Below are 26,819 nucleotides of genomic sequence, written 5' to 3'. Positions count from 1 at the left end.
CCTGGCCCAAGGTCAAGAGCTAAGACACTGTGCACGTCCCTTATCTTTGCCCTACTCCACCCTGCCTCCTCACCTAAGGCACAGATAACAGTTTGGAGTAGGGCAGGGATGAGGGCTGGGTCAGGAGCCCCAGACCATGAAACCCAGATTCCAGGATAAGGAAACAGAGCAACCATTATCTTGCTAAAGAAAAGCTTTGTAGCGAGCAAAAACTAAGCTGATTAAGATTACCAGTGACTACATAGAAAAACTTCACTGGGTTCCACTTAAAAAGCTGTAATAGAACTATCCACTAAGCTGTATCCCCATTTACCCAGGTCATTAAATCTGGCCTCATCACCCCAAGTCCCCACCTCGGGTGCCTTAGCGCTCTACGGTGAATTCCCTCCCGTCCACCTCAGATCTTCCTTTTCTGCCCCTACCCCGCTGCCTTGCATCCTGCTGTCTTGCCCTCTCGGGGCCCTGTGCCACCCACCCACCTGCTGCTGCAGGGGCCTGTGCCCTCTAGAGGTCCCACCCACTTGCCGCCTCTTCCACGTGACCTACCAACCAACATGGCCAAGTTTTCTTTCTCAGCAGAATCCTCCTCGGGCAGGAACTCTCATCTTGCCCCAGTAGCCCCTCACGCGCTCTCCAGCTGCAGTGACAAGCCTCTGCCAAGAACCACCTCTGAGTCCCTCTCTCCTCGGGCACTCAGTTAACCAAAGGTCCTTCCAATTCTGTCTCCAAAGCCAACCCCACACACTCCTGCTCTGGCTCAGGTCCTCATCATTGGAAGCCCAGATTTTGGCCAGTCTTCTAAATCATGTCACATAGGGCAAGCTCTCCCACGAGCTACAGCCACCACCATCCTGCAGCCTCCCTGACAACTCATTCCCATGCCTTCAGTGTCTCCCACCGCCCCCAAGGTCATGTCCAAGCTCTTGGGTCTGGCGTGGAGGCCCCTTCTCAGTCTGCTCCTGCCTATGTGTTTCTGCTCCCTTTTGATTTTGTTAATTCGTGCTAGAACACAATATACATACAGGAAACTACACACATCATGCCCATTCTGATGAATTTTCGTCCAGCGAGTGAACACATGTAACCAGCACCCTGACCTGGAAATGGGACATTACCAGGACCCCAGAGACCTTCCAGTCACTATCCCCCACCAAGGGCACCCACTGTCCCAACTTCTAACACCATTGTTTAGAGTTGCCTGTTTCTGTGCTCCATTAAGTAGAATTACACAGCGCATACCCTTTTGTTTCTAGCTTCTTTGGTTGAATACTATTTGTGAGATTTCACATACTTTTGCATGTGGTAGCTTCTTTCCAAATGTTGTTTCCCCTTGTCTCTTCCTGCTTTTTATCTCTTTCCAGAATCTTCAGGTAGTTGTATTTTGCTTTTCTTTGTACAATTTTCTTTCTTTCTTTCTTTTCTTTCTTTCTTTTTCTTTCTTTCTCTTTCTTTCTTTCTTTCTTTCTTTCTTTCTTTCTTTCTTTCTTTCTTTCTTTCTTTCTAATTAAGTAATCTCTGCACCCAATGTAGGGTTTGAACTCACAACCCCAAGATGAAGAGTTGCATGCTCTGCTGACTGAGCCCGCCAGGCGCCCCCAGGTAGCTGTTTTTCATATTTTGTCCAGAGTTCACAGTTGTTATGTCCAGGAGGGTTGGTCCAATAGGAGCACTTTGCCATTACTAAAGGTAGAATCTCTCCTTTTAAATTTTCTTCTTATTTTTATTTTTCCTTACTCATTTTAGGATTACTGAATTTGCCTTCCTTCTCTCACTCTGCTTTTCTCTCTTCTGCTTACGTGGAAGCTCCCTATGCCAGGATTATGCTAGCCATGTGAAGATGCATACTTCCCTGGCAAAGTCTAAATTTAACTAATAGTGTTATCCGGCTTCAGAAAAAACAACACACGAAAACCGCAAGTTTCAGTCCAGCCAGCCACCTACCAACTTCTATGCTAGTGTCATCCTTTATTTTAGTCTGGGTCTGTCTTTTCAATCCTACCAATTAGACATTATTGTTTCATGTGATCTGTGTTTGTTTAGGCTTAACCAGTACATTGGCTGACCATTTTTTAAATCGAATCTCGGATGCACCATCTGGGATCAATTTCCTTCTGCCTGAAGAATGGCCTTTATCATTTCCTTAGGAAGAGCTTGTTAGTGGTAAGCTATTTTTTGTTTGGGAAAAAAAAAAAACACCTTGGGGCGCCTGGGTGGCTCAGTCAGTTGAGCGTCCGACTTCGGCTCAGGTCATGATCTCGCGGCTCATGTGTTCAAGCCCCACATCGGGCTCTGTGCTGATAGCTCAGAGCCTGTAGCCTGCTTTGGATTCTGTGTCTCCCCCTCTCTCTGCCCCTCCCCCCCTCAAAAATAAATAAACATTAAAAAAATTTTAAGCGAAAAACAACTTCATTTTATCCTCTTTCTTGAAACTATTTTTACTGCATGTAGAATTCTAGCGTGTCTGTTATTTTATTTTATTTTATTTTATTTTATTTTATTTTATTTTATCAATAGTAATAATGATAGTACACTGTCTCCTGGATCCCATCAATGCTTTGAGAAGTCAGTTTGCCAGCTTTGGAGTGATTGACCTATTATCTCTGGCTACTTCTGAGATCTTTGACTTCGGTGTTCTGCAATTTTTCTATGACGTATGTAGTTATGGATTGCTTTTGATTTTATTTTTTCCTACTTGGGATTCATTGTGATTCCTAAATCTGGGGGTTGGTGTTCAATCATTTGGAGGCTTTTCCACAAATTGTTACAGGCTACTGGCTATAGGCTATTGTTATAGCCTTTCCCTTGTTCTTTCTCGATTCTTCTACAACTCTGATTACATGCATGCTAGTCCTTCTCTCCGTCATACTTCCTATCTCTTTGGTTCTTCTATGCTGATTTCTGGATAGATCTTATCTAATTCTCTAATCAACTATGTCTAAGTTACGTTTAGTCTTCCCATTAAGCTTTTTTATTTTATTCGTATTTTTTCATTTCTGGAAGTTCTGTTTGGCTCCCTCTTGAATCTGCTTGGTCACTCTATATAATCTACTATTGTTTGTTCATATTTTCAAGCCAGCTTTCATTTTTTTCAACACATTATTTTATCCCATGTCTGGTCGTTTTGACTTCTAAAGACTTTGTGGGTCTGATTCTGCTGTTTGCTTTTCTGTCAATTTTCACTCATGAGGCCTTGTTTTCTTATGAGTTTTGGGGGCTGCAGACTCTGAGCTGTTCATTTTCCTTGACTCTTTGCCTGGGAATTCCTTAAGTCCTGGTTGAAGCTATGTTCCTCATGAGAAGACTTGTTTTTTCTTCTGCTGATTGCCTTGGGGCACCACCGACTACCTTAAACTAAATTCCACCATTTAGTGGTTTTGGACCACTTGGGCGGTATGAATCTGGACCAAGGACCAGTGTGAGGGACAGCCTGTGGTTAATAATTTTCAGAGGAGTTTATTTTTCTTAAGTAGTTTCCACGCCCAGTGTGGGACTTGAACTCATGACCCCAAGATCAAGAGTCGCACGCTCTGCTGACTCAGCCAGCCCAGAGCCCCCAGAGGAATATTTTTAACCCACCAAAGGCCAAACGCACCAGTTTTGGTGCACCCTTTCCCAGAGTGCAGCCTTTGGATTCCATTTTCATGTATCTTACTAAAATCCTCACTTTGGAGGGGTCCCTAGGCTTTATCCCTTGTCACCCCATCTGTACAGCCACCAGAGTGGAAACTCAGCATCACCAGGGGTTGGCCAAATTCCTCGGGACAAAAGTCAGCCTTCACAGCTGCTTGCCTCTTAGAGCTCCTGTTCCTGTTTGTGTGTCATTTTTCATCAGCTTAGAGATACACTTTAAAAGATTATTATATCTCATCCAGCATTTAAGCTGTTTTCACGGGAGGTTTGTCCACTAGCGTGTCTAGCTCACTACACTGCTCGGATTGCTACCCGGTCCCATCTCCCACCGTCTCCTCCTCCACAATTTCTGCTTTAGCAACACGGTGGTATCTCCGAACTCACGGTAATGATCCCTGCCTCGGTGCCTTTTCTCACGATGCTCCCTCCATCTGGAGTCTCCTTTCTCTTCCATTCTGTTGCCCCAAACTGGGTTCACCTCTTGGTGTTGAGCCCAACGACACGGCCAAGGCAAAGAGTAGGAAAAGGAAGGGTTTTACCTGCCACAAGAGAAGGAGGACACCAGGGACCTTTCCCAAAGCAGTGTCTCCTCAACCAACAAAATCACGGAGCTCTTCAGCTAAGGAATCCATGAAAGGGTTTGTGTAATGGGGAATACAGCATGGCACTGGGGCAAAAGTCATCTGATGGTGACTGAGTCCAGGTCAAAATCTCGAGAACCTGCAGGGTCAGCATCATTGATTCTCCGGCTCCGGTGGGTCCGGTATCTCAGTGTTCAGAGGGGTTTAGATCCTGCGGAGAGAACTCAGAATGTGCATCAGGTCAGTCGTCACTTCCGAATATGGTGAGGCTAGGTCCTGACCTGGAGGCGGCTGTTTGTTCTTACATTCTTTCACAAGATGGCTGAGGACCCAAAGTGCCTTTTCTTCTGTCGAGAAAGCTGTGTTCGTCTTTCTTTTTCTGGGGGCCCCCTTTTCTGCGGATAGTTCCTCCCCACTTCACCTGTATAACTCCTACCTGTCTGTCAAAATGCAAGCGGTATCTCTCCAGGAAGCCCTCCATGATGCCCTCCCCACAGCTGGGTTAAGGCTTTCTCCTCTACTCTTGCAGCATAGCTCAGAACACCTATGACAGCATGCTGTAGATTTCTAGTCACTTGCTTATTTCCCTCATTATAGCGAGGATGTTTTAAGGACAGAGATGATGTCTTTTCATCTTTGCTTGCCTGGCACCCAAAGCCTGGCCCAGAGCTGGTACCCAAGGTCTTTGCAGAAGAAGGTGTTTGCCGCAGAAATGAGTCTTATTCTTACCCTGGCCTCTCTTGCCTCCCTCCCTGCCCCATGCTGTTACAGCAGCAATAGAAAACTAATACGCCCACTAGAAAAGGTGAAACAAAGCAAAAATACTAATAATAAGTGTGCATTGAAAAGACTGGAAGGAGCTTCAACAAAATGAAGACAAATTACAGCTGGTTAGTGGATCTCACTGTTCATTTCCAAATAATTTCCTTTTTCCATGTTTCTGAATTTTCCAACATCTTTCTTATGTCACTTCTATAAGGGGGAAGATCATAAGCATTCATTTTGTCTCTAAGAGATCCTACCCACCCTTCAAAGTCCAGATCAACCACCGGCTCCCTCAGGGAGCTTTCTAGACAGCTTTGTCTTGGCCAGGGGCCTTCTCTCTGCTCCCACGTCCTTAACACGGCAACTGGATTCTAAACGCCTCAGAAGCAGCGTCCACGTTGTTCTCCCCAAAGTCCAGCGGGCCCCAGCTAGTGCGAGTTGAACATTCGTGAGCTGGATTCAGGAACAATCAGTCATTCTTCCTAGCTGGGGAACCTCAAGGCTGCATTTCCCCACATTCTGATGAGCTCCCCTGGGGAAGGAGGGGAGGAGGGGCAGCCTCAGGGAAAGCTGGAGGGGACCTCTCAGGGCCAGTGGGCGGAGCCTCCTTCCAAAAGACACCTGCTCCCCGTCTGAAATGTTGCTGCTTCCTAACACCCTCTTGTTTCGGGTCTGCAATGTATCAAAGTGACCCAGGTAACAAAGGCTGGGGTTCACACCTTAGTGAGCCTTTTGTCCTTCGGAGTGGTGTAGTGGGGGAAGTCACACGGCTGAGGAAGGCGGTGCTAAAACAGACGGCCCAGGTGTTAGGGATAGTTGGAACTTCCCCCAGCCATTTCTCAATACCAACTTCCAGAATCACCCTCCAAAATGCAAAGCCAAGCAAGTCTCTCCTGCTTTCCCATAGGTGAAGGTTCCCCACCCTGTGCAGGTTGGGGCCAAGCTCTTTATCAGGGTGACCCAGGCCTCTCACCCCCTAGGCCCATCTCCCTGAGCACCCCCACTCCCACCTGGTGATCCAGTCACATTGCACTGCCCGTGTCCCCAAGCAAGGCCTCTCCCACACGACTTTGCGCATTCCCCTTTGTATGGAACATCCTCCCCTAGTTCCTGTCCCCATGATTCTCCAGGTCAGCTCAGGCCATGCCTCTTCTGAAGGCCACCTGCCCCACCCGGGAGACTGGCTTCCTCCTCTGTGCTCCGAATCCCCCCCGTGCCTCCCTGACCCATCTTGCTCCCCTTGGGGGCCCTGCCATTGGCGCTTGCCGGGTCTGACATCCTTACAGGCTTGAACCCCCCTCCTTCAGCACCAGCCCTAGAATGGCTGCTCTACATACGAGATGCTAGAGCCTCCTGAGACCCCTTGGTTTCTTCTCTCCTACAATATGTCACGGGGGGGTCCCCAGAGCCTGGCACAGTGCCGCACACAGAGCGGGGCTCAGCAACCAATTGGTTATCTGTCTCGTGTGAAGTGTCATAGGGGGGTCCTTTGCAGCCTGGTGTCCATTTCAGAGCTGTTCCGCCTACCAGAAAGCCACAGCTGGATAAGGTCCCTCTTCCTCTGAGATGCAGCCTGCAGAAACCTCAGAGCCAAGAGAGGTAGGGAAGCTCAGAGCTCACTGGCATCTTTCCCAAGAATGACGAGCAACACACAGTGTGCTGGTTGGAAAGACCCTTCTCTCTTTGTGGTTGGGCAGGAAATGATGCTCTCACCTTCATCTTTGGTCCCAAGCCCCAGGCCTCTGTGTCCAGGGTCCTCCTGGGTAGCTCCTCAGCGATGACCCACGACCCCCGTGACCCCACGAGATCTGAACCAAACTCCCTCCCGACATGCTCCGCACCACCCGGATTCCCTCCATCGTCCCACCTGGGCATCATTCATCATTCTAGATAGTCTTAACAGGCACACACACACGCACACGTGTGTGTGCTTCTGAATCAGTCAATCTATCAGTGGCCCTGATAGATTTCTCTGTGAGCCTCTGTAAACCAAAGTCCCTGTGTACCTTACAGGTGATTCTTGGACTCATTTAAATTCCAGGGTCCCTGATGTAGGGACAGTCTCTAACTTACTTCCCACGCCAGGGGCCCCCAGGACACCCTCAGAGCAAGGTGGTGACTCAGCCCCTTCCCTGTGGACTCACTGCCCCAGGAGTGGCTTGTGTAACCTAGGCCAGCACGCCAAGCCTATCAGCTTCAATCTCAGGTAGATAATCTGTCAACCACAATCTGGGATGGAAGGAAAGTTCATATGCCCCAGGCACATCTAATTTGTCCTTGTCATCAACCCTTGCCTGACCTTGGTGACTTCCTGGGGCAGGGCAGAATACAGAAAAGAACGATCCAGCTGCCACCTTTTGCACAGGGGAAGACTCCTGCTCCGATCTACAGGAAAGCAAGGTCGAGTGGGCAGTATCCCGACTCCCAGGCAGGAACAGAAAGGCAGGGGACGGGGGCTTGGTCCAACCTTTTCTGGCCTCTTGAAGGGCCCAAAGTTTGTGGTGGAGGTGTTAGGACTTTCTGCTGGATTCGTTAAGATCCTGAGAGGGTGTGGAAAGAGGAGGAGGGGAGGGAGGGAGGAGGAGCCTCAGGGGCGGTCTCTGCACCTAGACGTTCCTGACCTGTGGGAGCTGGAGTGTCTCGGTGGAGAAGTGGATGCCGCATGGGGATCCTGCCTCCCCCGGGATCCTAGGTACAGGGAGCCTCCGGGGACCCTGGGCCTGAGGAGCTGGGAGGCATCCCACAGAGAGGATCATCATGGTGTGCAAGGAGTGGTGCTCCAGCCGGCAGACCAAGTGGGCCCTCGTCGGCAGTGCCAGTGTGGTTCTGGTTTTCACCTTTGGGATGGTCCTGAGCTTCGTGCTGCAGCAACGCACCCGGCCAGGTAGGGGCCTCCCTGTCGTGCCACCTGCTTGGCTTCCCCGTCGTCCACTCTGACAGCGTCCTCTCCCATCCCACGTCCCCCACTGAGACTCTGTCCCCAGCAGAAGGCCCCATCAACTTTCCCCTCCTCCTCCACCAGGCTCCGGTTGCCCACCCGGCCCAGACCTCCCTCCTGGGCCCCTGAATGAGCTTTCTCGTTTGAAGATGATGTGGGCATCTCAGACTCAGAAGACAGAGCTCACTTCGTATTCCCCCCATGCCCATTTCCCCTTCCCTTCCCGCGGAAACTGGGGGGCAGCCTCCACTCCCGCTTCTGCCTCGTGTCTGTAGCCACAGCACCTGGCTTCTACCCTGCGCCCCCTCTACCCTCCCTGCCCACCGGGCACCCCGGCCTCCGGGGTCCTTGACCCCTGCCTCGGCTTGCCTGCAGACGGCCTCTGTCTGCAGCCTGCTCTCTCCAGCCAGCGCTCACTCTGTAGCCCGTGAGATCTTGCTAAATACAAACCCCCTCGCTGCCCTCAGCACACAGCCAACCCCTTTGCTGGCGTTCATGGCCGTTCACAACCTGATCACAATGCCCCTTTCCAATGCTGCCCACACCATGTCCCCCGCAAGCCAGTGGTTATTCCTCTAGGTGACCACCCTCTTTCCTCGGGCCCAGCCTTTGCTTATACTGTTCTCTCTGTCAGGAACAACCCAGTCCCCCTTTCCTATCCCATTTGCACCCATCCTCAAGGCCCCCTTAAAATTTCCCTCCTCTGTGAACGTCCTGACTGCCTAGGCTGGTTTGGGGTCTCCTTGTGCCCAGGAGCCCACACATTTCTCTCGCACACAGCGCTGATGGCCCCGGGACCCCCTGTCTCGCTGTCAGATGGAGAGCTGGACACACCCTGGGAGCCCAGGGAGGGTCAGTGGGATGAACGGACAGGGGTCTTGGGCAGAGGCGAGAACCAATGCTAGCGGACCCCTTGGGCTTCATGCCAGGCTGTGAGCAGGAAGCAGCCTGCCGCCCGGACGCAGACATGCTGGACTACCTTCAGAGCCTCGGCCAGATCAGCCAACGAGATGGCCTGCTGGTCACCTGGTACCACGCTGCCAACAGCCAGAAGGAGATGGGGGCTGCCCTAAGCAGTAAGTCTGGCTGCCAGGTCTGGGGCAGGCCAGGGCCGGGGTGGAGGAGGTGGGGGGAGAGCAGAGGTGGGGATGAGACAGCACCACCTACGAGGCGGCATTGCGGTGAGAACCAGATGTGTGATTCCAAAGTCATCATGTCCTGCCCTCCGTCCCAGCTGCCCCCTCCACCACCTGCCAGCTGACAGCTGTCCCTGCCTAGCCTGTGGAAGCCAGAAGATATGTGAGTTTGAGGCCCAGTGCTATCAAAAAGAAGCTGTGAAAACCTGAGCAAATTGTGTGATGCCCCTGAGTCTCCAGTTCAGGCTGATTATGGCAACCAGTCAGCGGCCCTGGGGTAGCAGACAAGCGATCCGACCCCACTATAGCAGGACTTTGGCCAAGAAGAAAGTCAATAACTCCAACCAGGCAGTGCCCAATAGCAAGCAGCAGGGAGAGGTACCCCTTAGCATAGCTTCGGGGGTCCGGAGAGAACCCCAGGCCCAGTTTTCTCCCGGAGGGTCCTGCCAGAGCCCTGGAGTAGGCTTCTAGGAGAAGGGTGGTGCCACAGCGGGGGTGGGGACCGAGTGGGACCCAGGGGCAAGGTTAGGCTGGTGAAATCATCTTGGACATGACTTCCATGCGGAGAGGAGGGGCCAGAGCCAAGATCTGGGAGGCAGACGGAACCAGGTTCAAGTCTTACCTTGGCCCCCTGCTGGCAGAGTGATTTGGGACAGGTGACGTCACCTGTCCGCAGTTCACTTTTTCCCTCTGCAGAATACGGATTGGTAGAATTTCCGTCTCACTTGTCATCCGAACCAGGGCACTTCCGATAGCGAAAGAAATCATTACCGAAAATTATGCGGAGACAACATGGGGCACCTGGGTGGCACAGCCAGCTAAGCGTCTGACTCTTGATCTCAGCTCAGGTCCCGATTTCACGGTTTGTGAGTCTGAGCCCCACATCAGGCTCTGCACTCATGGCACGGAGCCGCTTGGGGTTCCATCTCTCCTTCTCTCTGCCTCTCCCCCCACTTGTGCACACACACACACTCTCTCTCTCTCTCTCTCAAAATAAATAATAAAAATAAGCAAAAACGAAAAAGAAAATTGTGTGGAGACAACAGAAATACATCCGACTATCTCAGGCAAAGGGGGAGGTACGGTCACTCTAGTTCCGTGAGCTCCTCCACGTGAATAATGATTAACACTCGGTGAATGCCTAACCAAGGCTATCTCCATTAAATAATAATTCTTGTGAGTGAGGAAAAGGAGGCCCAGAGAAGTCCAGTAACCGCCAGAGTTAACAGACTGCAAACAGGAGCACTGGGACCAGTAGGCCGCAATCTGGGTCCAGAGCCTGCCCGCTCTGCCGGGGTGCTGTCCTGCCTGGCTGTGCTGTGTAGAGCCTCCTGGCACGTGGGGTGGAATGGGGGGAGGCCTCGGGAGCTTCCTGTCCCCTCAGGAGACAGCCCTCCCTCCCTCCTCACTTATCCCTTCCTCATACCCCGCCCGAACATGGCGGCCCCCCAGATTCAGCATCTCGAGGGCAAGACAAGACAGGCTTTTTTGAGGAAGAAGCTGGGTCTAGGTGGCAATCCCAAGGAGGCAGGTTAGGTCCAGAATGTACTTTCTGCCTGTCTTCAGTCCAATTCACTGAGTGTGCGGCTGGGCCCTTGCTCTGGGTCGATCTCCAGGGGAAGGTTGAGAAATGAGTAAGATGTGACCTTGTCTCCAACGGGCTCACAGCGCCTTAAGGGAGGCAGCATCAGAAGGTCACCAGGGCTCAGAGATGGCTTTTGATGCACCCTGCCTCCCCGAGACTGGCACCGGCCCCCACTGGATGGGGAAGGAGACAGCTACGCATCCATTCTCATGAGCTACCCTCTTACCTGCACCCCCACCCGGTTCTGGCCTGGCTTCTCTGGGCCTTACCGGGGCCCAAGCCTTTTGGACCCCTCTCTCTGCGTCTTTTTTAAAAAAAATTTTAATGCTTATTTTTGAGAGAGAGACAGAGCGTGCGCGGGGGAGGGGCAGAGAGAGAGGAAGACACAGGATCTGAAGCAGCCTCCAGGCTCTGAGCGGTCAGCACAGAGCCCGACGCGGGGCTCACAAACCACAAGATCATGACCTGAGCTGAAGTAGGACATTTAACCGACTGAGCCACCCAGGCGCCCCCCCTGCCCCGCCCCCCTCTCTGCATCTTAACCAAAAGTTAAGATGAGAAAGAAATTGGTGCTCATCAAAATGAAGGCCGCCTTCATAACGCCCTTTACAGTGTAACAACGTGCTTTAACACCTATGTCCTATTTTCATGGCCTGGGGAGGCTCATCCCCACCTTGCCAACAGGGAGCCCCACACTCTAGAAGTAGGATCTATAACAGGATGAAATGCGATGATGTGAAATGCCCAGCTGGCTGCCAGGGACAGCCTGGCACTCACCTTCCTTCCCCTCCTGGAAATCCAGGCACCTAGATTCTAGAGAAATCTGCAAAAATCCTGACTCTGGCCAAGCTGTTTCTTTAACCTTTCTGGACCTGGGTTTATCGATCTTGACTTTTCTATCATTAATTCACTCCGTTGTTCATCATTCAACAACCATTTGTGAAGCTCTTTGTTGTTGTTGTTTTTTGGTTTTTTGGGTTTTTTTTTGTTTTTTTTTTGTTTTTTTTTGTTTTTTTTTTTGAGGCCTGATACCAACTAGGCACCAGAAATTCAAGTGATGTTCAATTCAGACCTGGACCCTGCTCCGTGGTGCCTACAATCAGGAAGGTTGATGCTAAGTGAGCAATTACATGGGGCCAAGCACTCAAAAAAGTAGCACAGAAGCAGGTGACTAAGTCAGACTGGGCATGGGGTTCAGGCACGGCCTCCCTGAGGAAGCGATATTTTAAGCCAACACTAACACATGAGCAGAAGGTGGCCTAGTAAAGCTGCAGAGGAAAGAGTGTTGCCAAGGCAACAACCATGAGCAAGAGCCCAGAGATGGGAGCACACAACAAATTCGAGCCTTAGCACTACTCAAAGTGTGGTCCATGGACCAAGGGCATGGGCATGGCTAGGGAGCTGGTTAGATATGCAGTATCTCAGTCCCACCCCTGATCCCACTGCTCAGAACTTGAATTTTTTTTAATATATTTTTTAAATGTTTATTTCTTTAGTCTGAGAGACAGAGAGCACACGCACAGAGGAGGGGCAGAGAGAGAATCTCAAGCAGGCTCCACGCTGTCAGTGAAGAGCCCCATGTGGGGCTCGATCTCACATATTACGGGACCATGATCTGAGCTGAAATCAAGAGTCAGATGCCTAACGGACCGAGCCACCCAGGCTCCCCCAGAACTTGAATTTTAAGAGTGCCTGCGTGATTTGTGTGCACGTTAATGTTGCAGAAGCTGGAGGGGCTGGAACCTAGAGATCAGGGAGAGGGGGACTCAAGGTGAGCTTGGAAATTTTGTCAGGGCCTAAGCCTGGCCATGCAGGACCACAAGGGCTATGGTAAGGAGTTTGGATTTGATCCTAAGGGCAACGGGTGGGGCTGTTGTTTGGTTGTTTTTTATAGGAAGTGACGTGATCAGGTACGTACACGTTTAGAACACTCACTCTGGTTGCTGTGTGTAGAGAATGCACTTCAAGGGGAGCCAGGCTAGAGGTGAGAGGTCAGGAGGTTGTGAGTGCAAACCAGGAGAAGGGGCTCCTGCTGATGCCAAGTGTCTGTTATGCTGCAGAGCTGAACGTGACCCCTCCCTCCCTCCACTGCACACCCCAAATGCCGAGTGACCCTGGCAGGGTCTTCCCGGTCTGCTTCCATTGGGAAGGCCTTAACTCTCTCCTAGGTTGAACTCTGGAGGACAGGGTTTTAAAAATTGAAATTGAAAACTGAAAAGAACAATGCTCTGTGCTGTTAAGGGTGCAAGGAGATGGGCAAGCTTACGTACCTCAGGTGGGAACATGAATCAGAACAACTTTTCTAGACGGTGATGTGATAATACGGACTTAGTTTTTTTTAATGTTGACTTATTTACTTTTTAAATTTTTTTGTAATGTTTTTATTTTTGAGACAGAGCATGAGCATGAGCAGGGGAGGGGCAGAGAGAGGGGGAGACACAGAATCCGAAGCAGGCTCCAGGCTCTGAGCTGTCAGCACGGAGCCCTACGCGGGGCTCGAACTCACGGACTGTGAGAGCATGCCCTGAGCTGAAGTCGGACGCTTAACTGACTGAGCCACCCAGGTGCCCCTACTTATGTACTTTCTGAGAGACAGAGAGAGAGAGAGAGCATGAGTAGGGGAGGGGCAGAGAGAGAGAGGGAGAGAGAAAATCCCAAGCAGGCTCTTCACCAACAGCATAGAGCCCGATGCGGGGTTCAATGCCACAAACCACGAGATCATGACCTGAGCCAAAATCAAAAGTTGGATGCTTAACCAACTGAGCCACCCAGGCACCCCAATAATTTACACTTTAAAAATGACCCTTCATGGCCCTACCTCAAGTTCCACAAGTAGGGATTAGAAATAATTCAAAAGTCAGGATAAAAATAGGCATCATTTGTTAGTAGCAAAAAATTAAAAACTACCAAAATGTCTCAGGAATAAGAGGTGGTTAACTAAATCGTGGTGAGCACCCACAACCAGAGTTTTTGTAGCCATTTTTCTTTTTTAATAAGACATAGAAGGTTGTGAAGATGCCATAATACAGAAAGAAAAAGATCAAAAATTACAAATGTAGTGTGGTCTCAATTGTATAAAAACCACATGTAGGCAAAAATGGAAGAAAATACATCCGAACATGAACTATGATGGAAATGTGCATGAATTTTTTCTTCCTGCTTTTCTGTATTTTCCAAATGTTCTTTGATAAATGCATGAGGCTTTGGTGATGGGAAAAAAAATTTTTTTAAGGAACTGATCGAGTTGTGCCTCTTGCCCAGGCAACGCCATGGTCCTGGAGGCAGACGTCACCATAGAAGGACTCAACACGGTCAATGAGACAGGAGTCCCCGTCATGGCGCACCCCCCAGCCATCTACAGCGACAACACCCTGCAGCAGTGGCTGGAGGCTGTGCTGGCTTCTTCACAGAAGGGTGAGGACTCTCTCAGCCCCTCCCCAGCTCCCCAGCTCTCGGGTCCTCCCCTGGCTCCTTGTCTGAGCTTTCCGGCCCTAGTGGCCCAGAGAATTCCAGGTGAGGTGGGGGTGGCAAAGTGCCAAACACGTTCAGGTTGTTCCCTCCTGAATCCTCCAAATTGGGTATAGCCTGTTCAGAGCCCAACTCTGCCCTTCCCTCCCAGGTCCCTTTGCCAATTGCCGTCTGAATCTAGGCATCAAGGCATCCCCCTCACACCTCCCCCCACGTCCTTCACCCCTTCGCCACATGCCGTCCCCAAACTCAGCCGCTCTAGTCTTCCCTCCACCGCAGCCACCAGGCACATCTGAGTGAGATTTCCAAAATGCCCATTTTGTCATGCCACTCCCCTCTTTAGCCCTGCATGGCTCCCCACTGTCCTCGGGCAAAGCGTCATCTCCTTGGCCTGGCTTTCCACACCCCTCTCCCAGTTCCCAGCCTCGCCCCTGAAGTTCTCTTCATCGCCGGCCCCTGGCTGCCTGAGTGGACAGGCCTGTGTTCACAGGGGCCCTTCATCTACCTTGATTGCCCTCCTCTACTCAAACACCCCTCCCTGCAGACTAAGTGACTCCCCGCACAGGCTCAGGTGGCTCAGGACCCTCCAAGCCTGCCCTTTCCAAGAACCATGGTCTCTTTTCATCAGATGCTTGACAACCCCTACACCAGCCCAAGTCCAAGCCTCTGTTTCCTCCCCCTCTCCCCCAGGGGCGGGGGCAGAAGCTCATTCCCCGGAGGCAGGTCCTTCCTCTGGGTTAGCTCTGCCTGTTTGAAAGCCCTCTTTTTACCCAGCTGGAATCTGGTGCCTGGCTTCTCTCCTCCTCCCTCTCCCAGCCCCAAACACACACACACACACACACACACACACACACACACACACCCCATACCTGCTCTCGCTGCTCCAGGAAGTCAAGTCTGCCGGTTCCTTCTGCCCTGAGCGAGAGAGGCCATTTTCCCAAGTTCTTGGCCCCCTCCCCACAGGCATCAAACTGGATTTCAAGAGCCTCAAGGCTGTGGGCCCCTCCCTGGCCCTCCTGCGGCGGCTCACAGAGGACGGGAGAGTCCGAAGACCTGTGTGGATCAATGCCGACATCCTGAGGGGCCCCAATGTGCCCATCTCAGTCGAGGTCAATGCCACACAGTGAGTGTTCACCTCTCTGCCCCAGCTGCATCCAGCCCGCTTCCTTCAACATCTATCTGGCACAGAAAGTGCTCAGGGCACATTTACTGAGTTTACCTCCAGACACACCCTGTCATCTGACCTCTGAGCCTTTGCACGTGCTGTTCTCTCTGCCTTTTCCCCCATTCCCTGATGAAGCTAGGCCCTGTCATGACCTCCTCCAAAAACGACCCTGACATCCCAGGCTGCTGAGAACCTTCCTCCACACTTCCCTCCTAACACAGCCCCGATTTCATTGGGCTGTCACTACCGATGACAGGTTTATAGCCCCTACTACACTGTGGACTCCTGGAGGGCAGACAGGGCCCAGTCCTTTCTGTATCCCCAGTGACCAAGGCAGGGCTTGGCCTGCTAGAAAAAAGTCTAAAAGTGCTAACTCCTTCCCCAGCCCCCCTGAAATCCCGGCACTGCCACCAGCACCAGCTGCATAGTGCTCCACAGTTTATAGTGAAGGGCCACACAAAAGAAGAGAGTGTGTCCAATTTGACCTTTACATAGCAACATCAAGTTAGGAGTATCTCCCCCCATTTTGCAGAAGAGAAAGCTGACCAGTAATCAAGACTCAATTTGTTGAATGTTTATTATGTGCCCAGCCCCTGTTTCAAAAGGCACTTGAGTTATCAAGAGAATGAGGTAGGTGCTATTATTTTCATTTTATTAACAGAAGAACAATCTCGTTGAAGTTACACGACTGGCCTAACTCTAATGCTTGCAAAGCAAAGATTCAAAGCCAGGCCTTTCTGATTCTAACATCCATCTGCCCATCTGTCCAGCCAGCCAGCCAGCCAACAATCCATCCATCCAGTGTTTATTGTGATTCTCAAACTGAGATGCATTTGGAAAGCAGCAGTTGGGACAATGCAGTCAGTGGCCCCAAGATAAATATGGCTCATCTTCTTGGAGTGTCGATTTCACTCACTAGTTCAGGGAGGAGAGGGTCATGTTATTTCTCTATTAAAATTTCTATCAGGGCAAAGTTTAAATGAAATTTAAAAATAAAATCTGAAGCTTCAGAGACTTACAGCTGGCAGAGTCCAAATTCCCACATCGGGGGGCCCTGGCTTGTCTCCCCGGTCCAGATGGGGACGCTTCAGAGGCCCTGCCCTCCCAAAAGGGACGCCATCTCTGAGAATCAAAGAGGTTGAGTGAGCTGCCCAAGGTTACAGAGTCAGGACCTGAACCTGGAACCTAGAACCCCTGACTCCAAAGTCCGTGCCTTATTTATAGGACCTAAATAAGTCACTTATGTTCTTCAGGACTCTGCTTCTGTCCTTATATTCTATATTCACCGGGCCTTGTCACTTCCTAGCACGGTGACGCGATCCCAGGAGATGGGGAAGGGGACAGCAAGGCTCTCAAAGACCAGTGTCTCTGATTTCTCTGCAGGTTTCTGGCCTTGGTCCAGGAGAGCTATCCTGAGGCCACCCTGTCTCCGGGTTGGACCACCCTCTATGTGCCCCTGTTCCCGAACAGAACATACACCAGAGCCATGGTGGAAAAGATGCAGAGACTGGTGGCAGCACTGCCACAGAAGGTCACCTTCCCCGTGAGGGCTGTCATGGTGCGGGCTGCCTGGCCCCACTTCAGCTGGCTGCTGGGCCAATCTCAGAGGTGAAAACTCCCAGGCCCCTGCCTTAGCCCCTGACCCACCAAACCCACGCCCAGGCATTGATGCCTCCAGACACTTAAACACATTTGTCTAATACCCGCTGGTGCTCACATCTTCTACTACGGCCCTGGTTTTGCTTGTATACCTCTGGTGACAGGCTGCTCACTACCATTTGAGGCAGCCAGTCCACTGGTGGATAACATCTACCTAATGAAAAGTCTTCTGCCCATGGGAGCCAGCTGTGCCCTGCACAGCCTGCACCTGCAACTTCTGCCCAGGATGGTCCTGCAGGAATTGAGGGACCCCCATCTGCACTCCTGCAGTCTGCTCCTAGCTGCCCAGCCCCACCTTCCTCAGCCACTTCCCACAGGAGTCTCAAGGCTGTCTCCGTCCCCCTCCACACCTAACTTCTCCCCCACGGCCCTGTATCCACCCCTTTCTGTCCTTGTCCCTTCCCTAAGACAGGACCAGAAATAGACATTCCCAGTGAGGAGGCAGGGCGGGCCATCCCCTCCGTCCTTCTCAGTCTCTGCTTTTGCTCTCCATTCGTGAAGCCCTGTGGCTCCTTCTGCCCCTAGGAGGAGGTAGTTCTCAGGGAGGAGGGGCTGGTGGGAAGCTGGAGGCCAGATGCTCTATTCCTGCCTAGCTAGGGTCCAGTTCTGAGCCCAGGAGTGGGGATGAGAACCTTGCTGAGCCCAGGCAGGTGCTGAGCTGGCTCTCTGGGCCCCAGGTACAGCCTGACGCTGTGGCAGGGCGCCTCGGACCCCGTGTCAGTGGACGATCTCCTCTATGTCCGAGACAACAGTGCCTCTCACCAAGTCTACTATGACCTCTTCGAGCCTGTCCTGTCGCAGTTCAAGCAGCTGGCCGGTAGGGAGGGGTGTGGGCGGGCAGGAAGGGGCGGGGGGGGGGGGAATGGGCCTGGATTCTGCACAGAGCAGCATTTGGTGGACACTGGAGCAGAGCTGGAGGGGCGAGGCATCGGAAGAGGAAAATTCTGGGTCTAACGAGGTCAAGGAATCCTTTCAAGCACCTATCATGTGCCAGACCTCGGTATGGTATGCCGGGCAAGCCTCATATCCAGGAAGCTGTGATTCTGTTTTACGGATAGGGAAACTGAGGTCCAGAGCAGTTAAGTAATCTACACAGTCATTTGCTTGTACATAGCACAGCTTAGATTGGAACCCAGCAAATTCCAAACCCCATGTACTTTTCCCTTACAGCATAGTTCCTCAGAGCCTGCCCCCCCCCTCACTGTACCCACTAATCAGTGGCCCGGATGCTACCTGTTCCCTTGTCCAGACCCCTCATTCCCTTGACCCTGAACCTAGGAGAGCCTGCAGTTAAGCCATCCCAAAGGGAACCCATCGGGTTCTCAACATTCCTGCACAGGCGCCATCTAGGGGAGGGGAGGGGGAATTCCAGCTTGGGCCTCCATCAGGTTCCCACCCCAGCAACTCTGCTCGTTGGCTGTGGGACCTTGGGTAAGTCTCTTATAATCTCCAGTGGACTCCACTGGAGCAAGCAAGCCTGGCGGGTTGCTGTGAGGCTTAGAATGCGCATAGACACAGTGCACAGAAGGCACTCCGTGAACGGTGGCCGCTTCACCTTGGCAATTTGCGGTCTCACAGCGAATGCCACGCGGAAGCGAATTTACTACACGGGAGGCAGCCTGATCCCTCTTCTCCAGCCCCCTGGGGGAGACGGTCTGAGCGTGGAGTGGCTGGTTCCTGACATCCAGGGCAACGGGAGAACAGCAATGGTTAGCCTCCCAGGTAAGGTCTGCCTTTAGCCCTTGTGCTCCCAGATAAACTGTGCAGGGTTCCTGTGCTTGGGGTAGGAACCTAGGGTCTCTGTTACCGTGGCAACGGGCTGGATGCCACGGTGGGGGAGTACAGGGCTATCAAGAGCACGGGACTCCTAGCCTTCAGTGCCCTTGAGCCCTGACCTATATCTGCTGCAGGAGAGGCAGGCACAGGCCCCAGGGCTCAAAGGCCAAGAGCTGAGCTAGCAGCTGATCACGTCATCCTTATGAGCCCCGGGCACATTTATAAAGCAACCCTTCCACCCGGAGCCTGGACCAATCAACAGATCTCAGCAGATGGGGCACCAGCTTCTCCTTTACCACCTCTTTCACAAGGGCCTCTGACACCCCACCCTAACCCCAACTCCTGACACCGTTGTCTGCACTGCCTCTTCCAGACAGAGAAGGCATGATCCTACTGAACGTTAGCCTCCAGGAGCCTGCGGCCAAAGAGCCGGTGCCCATCGTACGTGCCCCGGGAGGCCCCACCCTGACACTGGAGTCCTGCCTGCTGCAGCTCGCTGGGCGTCCTGGACACTGGGGTGTCCATCTGCACGTAGAGCCCTCAGCCCTCCGGCCAGCCCTGGCCATGCTGGCCCATCTCTCCACACTCGGCCACCTGCCTCGGCCTGTGTGGATCGGGGCCACAGTCTCCCATGGCAGTTTTGCAGTCCCTGGCCACCTGGACGGCCAGGAGTTGCTTACGGCTGTGGCTGAGATCTTCCCCCATGTGACAGTGGCACCGGGTTGGCCCGTGGAGGCGCTGGGCAGCGGCTACAGGGAACAGCTGCTTGAAGATATGCTGGAGCTGTGCCGGGCTCTCTGGCAGCCTGTGTCCTTCCAGCTGCACGCAGGACTGCTGGGCCAGAACACGGCTGGAGTCGTGGCCAGGCTGCTGGCCGCCTCCCCCAGGGCCACTGTCACGGTGGAGCACAGCCCTTTGGGGAGCAACTATGCATCCGCGCGGGCAGCACTGCTGGCGGCCAGGGCTATGGACAAGACCCGAATCTACTACAGGCTGCCCCGGAGCTACCGTGAAGACTTGCTGGTGGACGTTGGCAGGAACTGAGCGCCCAGTGGTGCTGGGCAGGTGGACCCCTGGGTGAAGGCTTCCCCCGGGGCGGGGAGGGGGCGGGAAGGAATAAATGCCCCTGCCTTCCTCAATGCACTGCACGTGTGTCCCGTCCCTGGGGACCGGATGGAGTGGGCGTGGGCAGGAGGTGGCCACTGAGGGTTGCCTAGAGGGTCTGGAGGCTGGGGGCCAGATCGCTCCGGTTGTCCAAGAGGAACTGCTCACAAGCCTTGACAGTGGTGTAGAACTCAGAAGAGAGACCAGCCACGTTGGTGGTCACGTAGTTGAGAAAGCCCGGGGTAGCCTGGTTGTAGTAGGACACCTGCAGGACAGGAAGCCACACTCAGGGAGGCTGGGCGGGGGGCCGGGGGGAGCCAGGTGGGCATGAGGCGGGCAGGGAAGGCAGAAAATGCAAGCCAGCACCCCTGGGCCGCAGAAGGTGACACACTGTGACTTCCTCCAGCAGGCTTCCCTGACCTCTGTTCTGGGGACTGACAAACAGGACACTGTCATCATGTACCTCCTCTGGCAGATGAAGGAGGTTCCGGAGGACAGGGACTGGGTGTCCAGAGCCCAGCGTGGATAAACGGTGATACTCCAGGGTCGTAGAAACAAGTTAGAAATAAGCCCAGGGATCGTGCTGAGAAGCTCCTCAGGTTAAGGGTGTTAAGTTAGCGAACACCAGCCTAGTCCCTGCCGGGGTGAGTCTTGGGGTCCTAAGGCAGCGGTGCCTCAAGGATGGGGAGCTGCAGTACCCCCGCCCTCGCTCGCTCTCAGCCTCCTCCCCCGCATTTTCAATTAGCACTGGCTGCCCTGCTGAGTTTTATGGGCCCTGAGAGCCGTATAAAGCCTTCCCAGACGAGAGAGGTATATAAGGAAATAAATAATGAGCTGAATTTTAGATCAGAACCCAGGCCTCTGCCCTCAGCATCCAGAGCTTTCTCCGAGACCCTGGAGTCTTGTCTCTGCACAGATTAGATCTTAATGAAGGCTTGTTTTCAGCCCCTGACACTCTTAGGCTGCCCCAAGCTAGAAGAGAGCCTGCTGGAGGGGGGGGGAGGGGGGGGGCAGGTGGGGCCCAGGTATGGGACTGACTGAGACTGCAGCACTGAGCTCTGGACACGCATGTGGCTTTGGGAGCACTGTTGGGGGGAGGGGGGACACCGGGCCTCACCTTGGTCAGCTGGTCCCCCTCTCGCCAGAAGCAGAAGCCTGAGCAGAGGGTCTCCCCGCGCCTGTATGCTGGTGTCTCGGGGTGCGTGGGCAGTGTAACGGACCTCAGCGCGATGACATAGGGGTCCCTGGAGCCGACAAAGGGCAGAGAGGGGCACACAAGGAGGTGAGGGCCTGCTCTTCCCAGCTCCGGCTCCAGAGCCCCCTCCACTCAGACATTCTCACCAGAGTCTAAGGCCCATAAACTCTTAAAGGCCCGAGGCCTGGCTCTGGACCAGGCTAGAGAGAGGAGGCACCTGTGGGTCAGCAGCCCTGAATCTGCCAGGAGCCAGCCTGGCTGTACTGTACATCTTCTGGAAAAGCCCCTCCACTGCAGCCACTCGAAGGAGTCACATACTTTGGGATTTCATGCTTCATTCTTCTGTGCTTGTCTCTAGCAGAAGTGATGCCAACTATCCTGACGCAGCGGGCAGGCAGCCTTCCCACTTTTCAGCCAACATGGTGCCCTCAGGGGGTGAGGCCAAGGAGGTGGCCACATGAGCAAAGGCCTGTCCATGGCCGGGGTGAGGCAGCCTCACCACCCCAGGGACACAGGCCACCCCGCCTTAGAGCACAAGTGGCCAGAGGGGAGATGTGTCCCCTCGTCCTCCACTCTACCCACAGCAAGGCCACGGCAGCCCAGAAAAGCCAAGTGGTGCCTGAAGTCCGCAGCGGGCAGAAAGCAGAGCTCTGAGGCTAAGCTGATGCCCCCTCCCGGGTGGGGGTTAACAAGCCCCGCCCGCCTCCTACCTCAGCAGGCGGACACCCACCCGTTGTCGCACGGCTTCCGCCGAGAGGCCAGGATCACAAAGTCCTGGGGCTTGGCGTCACCGCCAAGGGCAGGGCTGATGACATGGTAGATGGCATCATCCTCATCCACCTGCTGCACTAGCTCCACGCTCCTGTAGGGAGGCCCAGAGATCAGGGTTCAAGGGAGTCACACTGGCCCAGGCTTTCCCATGCCACAGCCTTCTTGAGCAGATGTCTGGGGGACTTTACCACCTACATTGCTCAGCAGGGACCACAGGAGGGCAGAAAGGCCAGGCCAAGCTGCACATGAACACACACACACACACGCACACACACACGCACACACAGGAGCTCACACAGACGCGTCCACAGGCAAATGCACACGCATACAGACACAGACATGGGAACAAAGACATGCACACCTGTGAGCGTACACACATGCACAGACACACAGATACCCACCAGTGCACACACACACCACGGTGTCTGTACGTGTCTGCAGGTGCACACACCCACACTGATGTGGGACAGTTTACTGGTTGTGAGCACCTGCCATGTGTCAGGCATTGCTCTAAGAGCTTTCCATGCACTGTGTCCTTGAATCCACAGCGGCCCATGCAGGAGGTGCTCTCAGTATCCCTACACATGAGGGGCTGACTCAGAAAATAACCTGCCCACAGTCACAAAGCCATTCAGGCTGAGATGTGCTCCAGAGTTCCGCCCCTTGGGCCCGGGCATGCTGCACATATGTGTCCAGGTACGCACGCAGAGGCTTACACCAACACACGTGCACACACACAAGGACATCCACACAGAAACACACACGACCATGTCCAAACCCGCCACTCTCTGCCCTGCTCTCTCACTCACCTTCAGAGGCTATCGGTGGGGTGGGAGGAAGCAGCTAGGGGTTCCCTTTCCCCTTGGGACACTCTCCCCACCAATCCCACCAAGGGTCAAGATCTGGCCTGGCCTTCAAGGCCCACGCCAGCCTGCCTCCTCCAAGAAGTCTTCCTATCGTAGGCCCAACACCCCCAACATCCACCACCAAATCACCTCCCGGCTTTGTAGAATGTCACTGCCAACAGGCCTGGGGTCACCTAGACCAAAGCTTTTTTTTTTTTTTTTTTTTTTAAACAACAGCCTTTTTTGCACCAAAACCTTAAACAGAAAGCCTGTGTAGAAAGAGCCACAAGTAGGCCCATGCTGGTGAGTTACATGGGAGTTGAAAGGGGAAGGCAATTGGTCAAAAATCAATTTGCCAAACCTACAGACCCTTCCTATGGAGATGCTCAGGAATACAGGCTCCTCATAAGCAGCCAATTGGAGAAATGATCAAAGAACTCCCCAAAGTAAGGTGTTGGCACAACAGAAAATGACTTTAAAGGGATTTGAAAAAATACCAGTTTCAACTTTAACATTCTCATATTAAACACTGAAATTTTGGCTATTTTCCTAAGAACAGATTTCTCTTCCTTGGTTAAATTCAGGAAGAAAATATTCGCCTGAAGAATCAGTAAATTCAGGGAACAAATGTATTCACAGGAATAACATTTGTATTCAGTAACTCACTACATTCAAAAATAACATATGCATGCACATATCCATAAGAAGAGCTGGCAAACTGGGTGAATTCATCAAATCGGCCATTCCTTTAGTTACCCTGAGTCTGGGAAGGGGCCCACCTGCCCCCTCAGCGTTCTACCCCTCACCCCAAGTGGTCCCTGAGCCTTCTTTGGGGACACAGGACCCCACAGAACACGGTTTGAAAATCACTGATCTATCCAGAGTGCAGGTGCATGACCCACACTTCAAGTACCCATTTTAAGAAGAGGGAAACTGAGACCTAGATAGGAAGTGACTTGCCTGAGGTCACACAGCCAGTTGGGCCAGAAAAAGGATTTAAACCCAGGCCTCCAACTCCAATTCCAGGCTCAGTCCCTTCCCTGAGGGCTCAGAACGCCCTTGACTCTGACACCCACCCAACGCATAACTGTAATTCCCACCCGCCCGCCCCGACGACGCCCAGTAGGGGCCAAGCATAATGGGGGATGGCTCAACAGAAGGACACCCCTGAAGGCCCACCTTCCCAACTGGCCTGAGAAAAGCACCCTGCCCCACTGGCACCTTGGCCCTCACCGGTAGTGCTTGTCCCACTCGGGCCTCCGAAGCAGGTCTGAGAGCAGCAGGAAGGCCTGGATTGTTTCCACCTGCACCAGCATCTCCATGTGGAAGGAGAGGAACTTGTCGTCCTCCAGGGTGTACAGGCGGACCTGCATGGGACAGAGGGCGGCCTCGTTCCTGCACCACCTCCCCGCCTATGCTGGGGGGGGGGGGGGCGCGGAGGGGGGCTGACTCCGATGCTGGAGGCCAGGGCTAGAAGCTCAAGGCTGCCACTGACTTGCTGTGTGACTGTAAAAAAGTGACTCAACCTCTCTGAACCTCAGTCCCATCCCCATGAAAATGGGCTGTTGAGAGAATTCAGGACAGGTAGACAGGAGGGTATCCTACGAAACAATGACTGAGGCAACAATGGAGTAGATCCTTAGAGTCAGGCGCCCACTGAACCCCCTAATGTCACAGGTGGGGAAGTGACTCTCCCCAGGGCATGGGCAAAGCTCATGTTTTCCCTCAACCCATGCTTGTCCGCTGTCCCCATCCCTACAGGGAAGAAGGAGCAGAGAGAGGGAGGAAGCGGCAGGGCAGAGAGCAGCAGAGATGAGAGGTTGGGGGCAAGATGGTAGGCAGGCAGCAGAGGAAGATTTGTGGGTTCTCCACTCCAGGTCCTGTGGGAGCAGCGGTGTTTCTATAACTGGGTTGGTTTCACGGTCTCATCCAAATCCTTTTAAGATATCCCCTTATGACATGAGTGCTTTGAGGGAATTTCTATTGCTTGCGATCAGTCGCCTCTGCTGGGTGGGTGGGGTCGGCTACCTGGTTGATCTCTGAGGACAGCACCCAGTTGTCCTTGGTCACAAGCATCTTCAGGGAGGAGACGTTGTTGTAGCTCAGGTACACCTGGACAGAGCACATAGAGAAGCCTCACGCTCTCCCCTTGAGGGGCTCTGTGCTGAGGCTGTGCTGGACTGGGGGAAAGCACATCGAACTCTGAAGGCAGGTGGGTGCCAGGCCCTGGGCTTCGGGACAGGAGGCCCAGCCTTGGGCAGACTCACTGTGTGACCATCTTCTCAGGGCCTCGGCTCCCTCAGCCAAACAGAGGGACAGGGGAAAGCCCTTTGCTAACTGTACCAGTCCTGAGGCACGACATAATATCCTGTCCCCTTCTGGACCACTTCCAAACCCACTCTGACGAGAAGGGAGAGTCAGGGTCCCCCCGCCCCCACCCTGGGCCTGAGAACTGTCCAATCAGAGCAGGAAGTCTTACCTGGTTGCTAGGGTCCCAGGGGACAGAGATGGGCATTTCTGTCTGTTTACAGGACACAATGTACTTCCTGGGAGAGGGGAAAAGACAACCATGGTCCCTTGGGAGCCCATGTCTTCCAGAAGACTTCACTCCCTGTGCTCAGCCCAGCAGGCTGGGAGGGACTCCTATCTGGCCAGGCAGACTAGCGAGCGGGGCAACAGAAAAGAGCAGCTGGGACCATCCAGACTTGGTCACAAGTGGAGCTGGACCGGGCAGCAGGGAAGGGCGCCGGGTGCAGGCTCGGTGCCCCCACCCTTACTGAGCAGTCGGCCCTGCCTAAAGCAACTTCACCCTTGCGCCTCTGTGTCCTCCTCTGTACAGGGGACTGGGAGTCACATCTGCCTTACAGGGTCGCCATGAGGACACTGGTAGGTGCTCCACAGATGCACCCTTTTCCCATTAACGCAGATGGTGAACCCCAGTACATTTCCAGCACTTTCAGGTCGGTAAAGTGCTCTGACAGCAGAGTCATTCACACCTGGCTGTGCATCTTGAGCAACTGTATCTCCTCTCGGGACCTTCCTTTTTAATGTTTATTTATTTATTTTGAGAGAAAGAGAGAGAGCAAGTGGGGGAGAGGCGGAGAGAGAGGGAGGGAGAGAGATTCCCAAGCTGGGTCCACACTATCAGTGCAGAGCACAATGCGGGGCTTGAACTTATGAACCGTGAGATGGTGACCTGAGCTGAAATCAAGAGTCAGACACTTAACTGAGCCACCCAGGTGCCCCAGAACCTTTCTTTCCTCGTCTGCCCGACAGGCATCAGAATCAAAGGAAGGAACACAGGATTCAGAATAGGCCAGACCCGGCCAGGTTCAAGTTCTCACTTTGCCCATCATTCCTATCTGTGTGCCCATGGCCACCTAACCCCTCTGTCCTCAGTGTCCTCGCCTGTACAATGGACCAGGAAGACCACAGTGTAGTGAGGCTGCGTGGATATAAAGGGCCCAGCCCAGTGCCCAGCACAGGGGCGGCACTGAAGAAATGCGAGTTGCCCGGGGCCTGGGGAACAGGAGGACGACCCTGAACCTGTGTCCCCTCCCTCCACCCAACCCACACTTGCCTGTCCAATCGGATCTTCTTCCTGGCACTAGCCTCTCGGTACCGCCGCTCGCCATCCTGGGGAGAGACGCAGGGACGGACTACAATGCGGGCAACACAACCGGCTCGCAACCTCCTCCCCGCTCCCCTTACCCTCTGCCCCTCCACGGGCCCAAGGAGGTCCTTCAGCCCTAAAATGGAGTTCAGGTCTCACCGGGGCAGCCAGAGTCAAGGCAACCTGGACAGCAAAGTGCCAAGTCTCTGAGCTCCAACTCAGTCTGAGCTCAGAGGGTCTCAGGCTCTGAGCGACTTTGGGAACACCACCTGCCCTCACTGGACCTCGATTTCCTCCTCTGCACCAGGGGATCCCCAAGGGCACTCACAATGCTAGGAAGAAGCCACGTTTACCGAGCACTTGCTGCTACCAGGCCTCTTCTAAAGCACTTCCCAGGCAAAATTTCAAATAAGCCTCACAACAGCTCTCTGAAGTTGGGACTCATGTTATCCCCATTTCACAGAGGAGGAAACTGAGACACAGAAAGGTTGGTGGCTTGCCCAAGGCGGCAGGGGTAAGAAGCAGAGCCAGGAACAGAACCCTGATGGCCTGACCCGGAGCCCATCCTCTCGCTCACTGCCTCTAATG

The 26,819-nt window shown here is 53.4% G+C and overlaps 2 protein-coding genes across 10 annotated transcripts in view; one reads left to right on the top strand and one right to left on the bottom strand.

Annotated features, from left to right (window-relative positions):
* The first annotated feature begins 7,320 nt into the window (after positions 1–7,320).
* Positions 7,321–19,846, top strand: FAM151A (family with sequence similarity 151 member A). The gene is made up of 8 exons (XM_027059109.2): positions 7,321–7,860; positions 8,844–8,990; positions 13,897–14,049; positions 15,067–15,226; positions 16,652–16,876; positions 17,605–17,744; positions 18,506–18,649; positions 19,077–19,846. Exons 1-8 carry the CDS (start codon positions 7,734–7,736, stop codon positions 19,745–19,747), a joined length of 1,767 nt encoding a protein of 588 aa, XP_026914910.1. The 5' UTR covers positions 7,321–7,733; the 3' UTR covers positions 19,748–19,846.
* ACOT11 (acyl-CoA thioesterase 11) overlaps positions 15,900–26,819 on the bottom strand; it is a 53,096-nt gene continuing 42,176 nt past the window's right edge. For 8 of the 9 annotated variants that reach the window (XM_053214104.1, XM_053214101.1, XM_053214105.1 and 5 more), the window contains 7 exons: positions 26,195–26,254; positions 25,098–25,160; positions 24,647–24,730; positions 23,852–23,985; positions 21,733–21,864; positions 20,925–21,051; positions 15,900–20,072 (listed from right to left, as the gene is read on the bottom strand). In XM_053214104.1, coding sequence (XP_053070079.1) covers positions 19,917–20,072; positions 20,925–21,051; positions 21,733–21,864; positions 23,852–23,985; positions 24,647–24,730; positions 25,098–25,160; positions 26,195–26,254 — 756 coding nt within the window. In that variant the 3' untranslated portion in view covers positions 15,900–19,916. The remainder of the gene's footprint in view (positions 20,073–20,924; positions 21,052–21,732; positions 21,865–23,851; positions 23,986–24,646; positions 24,731–25,097; positions 25,161–26,194; positions 26,255–26,819) is intronic. The other variant, XR_008294889.1, reaches the window with a different exon arrangement.

This window comes from Acinonyx jubatus, chromosome C1 (assembly GCF_027475565.1).
Source record: "Acinonyx jubatus isolate Ajub_Pintada_27869175 chromosome C1, VMU_Ajub_asm_v1.0, whole genome shotgun sequence".
Lineage (NCBI taxonomy): Eukaryota > Metazoa > Chordata > Mammalia > Carnivora > Felidae > Acinonyx > Acinonyx jubatus.
This window is presented reverse-complemented; position numbering and strand designations above follow the sequence as displayed.